The sequence below is a fragment of the Corylus avellana genome, chromosome ca4 (genome assembly GCF_901000735.1).
Source record: "Corylus avellana chromosome ca4, CavTom2PMs-1.0".
Taxonomy (NCBI): Eukaryota; Viridiplantae; Streptophyta; class Magnoliopsida; order Fagales; family Betulaceae; genus Corylus; species Corylus avellana.
The window spans coordinates 10,194,295-10,198,786 of record NC_081544.1 but is presented as its reverse complement, the minus strand read 5'-3'; the positions used below and the strand labels follow the sequence as shown (position 1 = coordinate 10,198,786).

At 30.7% G+C, this 4,492-nt stretch overlaps 1 protein-coding gene across 1 annotated transcript; it reads left to right on the top strand.

Moving 5' to 3' along the window:
• The first annotated feature begins 3,365 nt into the window (after nucleotides 1-3,365).
• Nucleotides 3,366-4,261, top strand: LOC132178035 (disease susceptibility protein LOV1-like). Its single transcript, XM_059590502.1, has 3 exons — nucleotides 3,366-3,509; nucleotides 3,562-3,981; nucleotides 4,064-4,261. The coding sequence occupies exons 1-3, from the start codon at nucleotides 3,366-3,368 to the stop codon at nucleotides 4,259-4,261; spliced, it is 762 nt and encodes a 253-aa protein (XP_059446485.1).
• Nucleotides 4,262-4,492: the final 231 nt, after the last annotated feature.

The window sequence follows — 4,492 nt, the reverse complement described above, 5'->3', positions numbered from 1 at the left end:
TTGAAATTTTTCACAAAAGAAATGTACACAAATGAAAACAAATGAAAAACAAACAAAAATACAATGCAAAAAAACAAAAAAAAAGCTTAAATTGAGATTACAACGGGCAATAAATGAATGTCTTTTAGCATTAAACTTTCATCATATCTTATAGGTCTCACAACAAAATAATGATTTAGTTTAATAACTACTTCTAGGTTTTCACAAGACATTACATATTCATGAACACTTGATTAGTAAGTAGATAAAAATCTTGGTGGTCCGCACACAACATTTCATCTATAAGCCTTTCAAAAATCATGATATATGTTTCTTAAAAAGTCCTTTATGAATATGCCTCATAACAAGAATCTCAAAATTAACGGCTATGATCATCAAAAAAAAAAGAAAAAAAAAAAAAATGAAGTGGATTCCTGTAATGGGTTTCGAATCTGTTGTGGGTTGGATTCCTGGAAGTTTTGTGAGATTGCAGTTATGGGTCTTTCCTCTGTTTGGGTAATATTTTATTTCCACCATCTGTTTTGGTACTGTAATTTCTATCTCTTTCAAAGTCTTTCCTCTGTTTTGCTTCTTGAATTAATGGGTGAAAATTTGGTTGCCTTATTGTCGATACCCATGGAATTTGTAGGTTCAATTGATAGACCCATGAAATGATTTCTTTTGGGTTTTCTTTTTCTCCTTCTGCTTTCCATTTTTGTCGTAGCTTTAGGTGCTTTTGTGGGTTTTGTGTATGGATTTCTGAGTATCTTTCTGTTCTTCTTTTGCAATATTTTTGAGAACTGCATTAGGATCAGGGGGCTTAAGTCAACTCAAGTTAAAAAGGTTGAAAAGGTTATGAGTTTGGTTAGTCATTTTGCTTAATTCGGTGTTTTTGATGGAGATGAGTTTTATTAAAAAATAAAAAATAAAAAAAAAATAAAAAGCATATTATTTTCATAAAATAGTGAAAAAAATTTAGATAAGCTGAGGAATAAGTTTTCGAAAATTAGTTAATTAAAATAGCAAAAATAGATTTTGGTTTTTCATTTTGCATCGAAAACGGACTAAGCCATCATAAATGCTCTTACCTTTCCCCTACTCACCAACTGGACTTCCCCCTATCAAGAAAAATGGATATCTACCATTTAATATATTTAATATTTTGTAATTTGTAATAGTACAAAAAAATTGATATAAACATAATTCAAGATGCAAATTAATAAATATTTCATAACCCATTAGATATATAACACAAATCATTCTAAGCTTCTAATTCTAGGAAAAAAAAAAAAAAAAAAAAAGCTACAGTAATTTATGGCTTTGCTACAATTGCTAGGCTCGCCAAATTCTTTTTTTATTCACCTGAATGTTTTAGTTTTGAAAAGTGTTTGAGTGAGATAAGGTTTTGTGATGCTTTTGTGTATTGAATTATTTTTTAATGATTTATTTTGAGATTAAAAATAAAAATAAAAATAAAAAAAATCAAGCAAAAAATCAAATACATTATTTTTTAATGTATCCATCCCTTGGAGAGGGGGGTGGCTTGCCAGAGGTGGGGGTGTCCCGTGTGGCCATGCTAGCCCATAGGGTAGCTGCACGCCATCCCTGGCCACCTCTTGACCCTCCTATGGGCGGAAACAGATTCTTTTCATTTCATTATATCTATTTAGTGCAACTAAGAGAGCATACTTGTCAAAAATATTTTGCCCAAAAAACAAATGGACAATATTATCTTCCTAAATGCACTAATGAATCTTTTTTATTTCATGTGCAATAGAAAGGATCCTTTTTGCCCATGGGCTGGGGTGGCTTCTCCCCAAGAGGCAGTCACCTTTATTTTATTTTATTTTTTTAAAGTAATTTTTAAATTTGATATATTTATATATTTTTTAATCTAGAAAATAAGGGTGTTATAGCAATATAATTAAAAAAAAGTGGCATTTTTGACACACTTTGATAATTTTATGTATTACTTTAGCATACTTATCCATTAATGCAGTTAATTTTAAAATAACAGTTAGTTTAGGGAAATTTTTTATATTTTTCCCTTGTTAATAGTATAACTTCATGGATTAATTTTGTATTTTTTTTTTAAATGAATATAAAAATGATAAAGAAAATATCTAAATAAAATAGAAAAATATTTAGAAATTGAAATATAATGTTTTGTAAAATGAATAGTTAAAATAAAAAATATAGCTAAAAGCTGGAAAAACTTTGCCTAGGCTAGTGCTAATGCTCTTTGCATTGAACTAGTTATTGCCACGCCAATCTTAAAATTTGTTAAAGTTATTCTCGAAATCTACCCTGCAACTATAGCATTTTTTTTAAAAATTTAATTAAGGAAAATGCTAAGTGTTCTTCTGGTGTCCTTCCAACTATGATGTGACTTTTAAAATCACCAATAGATTAAAAATCAATAATGACAATCTTAAATTCAACGATAATTTTAAAAGTTACATCATATTTAAAGAATACTAGGAGAATATTAGAAGAACACATAGCATTTCCCATTTGTTATACTCTCCATATATGGAGAAGAAAAAAAAAAAGATGATATTAAATAAAACAATAGATATAATATTATTAAGACTATAATTTCAATAAAGTAGTGAAAAAATTGAAAGGGTGGGATGTGGGGTGTTTTTTAAAAAATGAGTTGTTTTTATTTTTATTTTTATTTTATATTTTTAAGACAAAAAAAGAAAAAGAAAAAAGAGTAGTTAAAACATAAACAATTGAGTTTCTAACTGAAAAAGTATTTTAAAAGTTATTAAAAAATAAATACAGTGGAGAAATATTTAGAGTGTGATGTATGGTATTTTCAAGAAGTGAGAAGCTAAATTAGAAAAAAAAATAGGATTGATTGTTAATGTATTTTGGAGGTATATATTTTTTGTTTTATATTTAAAAAAATGTGTTTTAGTATAACATACATGTACACTTTTTTAATATGTTGAAAAATGTTTTATGTATTTTGTATTTTAGGTTGTTTGTCAATTATTATTATTATTATTATTATTATTATTATTATTATCTTGAATTATTCTTATTTTGTGGAAGCAACGTGGAAATAGTGTCCACTGTTTTTATTTTTTATTTTTTTTATTTATTTATTTTTATATATCCAATGTTCTTATTTATTTTTTGTTTTGGTGATTGTCCACTGTTCTTATTTTGGAGAGTTGCTTTCCATATCTCTTCTTGTCTCTCAACAGCTACTCGATCTCCATGTTTGAAATGTGAAGCACTGTTGTTAATTTTGAACCTGTGGGTGCCTTCTCCTTAATCAATACCGGCCCCAACCAAGAGAAAATCCCCAAAAGAGAGAGAGAGAGAGAGAGAGAGAGAGAGAGCAAAAATAGGAGGAGGGAAGACAAGCAACAATGGCCGACAATGTCGTTAATGTTCTTCTACAGCAACTACCCCTACTCATACAAGGAGCAAGTTTCCTTTCTGAAGTTGAAGATGAAGTCAAGTCATTTCAAAGGGAGCTTGAGAGGATAAATATCTTCCTTGAGAACTCCAATGTGAAACAAGGCAAGCATGAAAATGTGAAGGTGTTAGTCAGGCAAATCACAGAAGTTTGCTTATGAGGCTGAGGATGTTATCGACACGTTTATCCTCAAAGTCGAAGAACAAAGGAAGAGGAATATTGCAGGGAAGATAGTCTATGGCATTATGCATGCAAAAATGCTCCGTGATGTTGCAAAGAAGATAGAAGGCCTCAACAAAGAGATCAAAAAAATCTATGACAATATAGAAAAGTACGAAATTGAAAAAGATGAAATAAGTGTAGATACAGAAACAGAGAAGGCAATGCACAGACGTAGGAGATACGTCGAGGAAGATGAAGTGGTGGGCTTCGTTAATGACTCTTATACATTGGCGAATCAACTTACTTATGAAACAGAGAATTCAAATCTTGATGTCATTTCAATCGTTGGCATGGGTGGGCTGGGAAAGACCACTCTTGCAAGAAAAATCTACAATAATGATCACGTTAAGAGCCACTTTCATTGCCGTGTATGGGTGTATGTATCTCAAAACCAGTGAATTATTGCTTCAAATTTTAAAATCTCAGATGCCAATATCAGATGAGTTGACAACGAAACTCAAAGGGATGAGTGAGGAACATGCAAAAGTGTTCCTAGTAGAGAAGTTGCACAAATGCTTGCAAGGGAAGAGGTACTTAGTAGTCATGGACGACATCTGGAAAACCCAAGACTGGAATGAGGTAAAAGATGCTTTTCCTATAACTCCAATGGAAGCAGAATATTAATCACCAGCCGTATAAAAGAAGTCGCCTTACATGCAAGCCTTATGTTAGGGATGAACACCAATTTTAGATGCTTAGCGGAATTAATCTACCCCTCTTTGTGCAAATTAAATAGTAACACAATAGCAAAATAATAATCAAGCAAACCCACAAGCAAGACACCAAGATTTTTACGTGGAAAACCCTCCAATGCGAAGGTAAAAACCACGGGACTTAGTCCAGTCAAATCTTCCA

What these genes read in the sequence shown, in the direction of transcription:
- LOC132178035 (XM_059590502.1), top strand. Translation starts at nt 3,366, where the DNA reads ATGGCCGACAATGTCGTTAATGTTCTTCTACAGCAACTACCCCTACTC. An exon ending in TCTTCCTTGAGAACTCCAAT is followed by an intron (nt 3,510 to 3,561) that starts GTGAAACAAGGC and finishes GGCAAATCACAG; the next exon opens with AAGTTTGCTTATGAGGCTGA. An exon ending in AAATCTACAATAATGATCAC is followed by an intron (nt 3,982 to 4,063) that starts GTTAAGAGCCAC and finishes TTAAAATCTCAG; the next exon opens with ATGCCAATATCAGATGAGTT.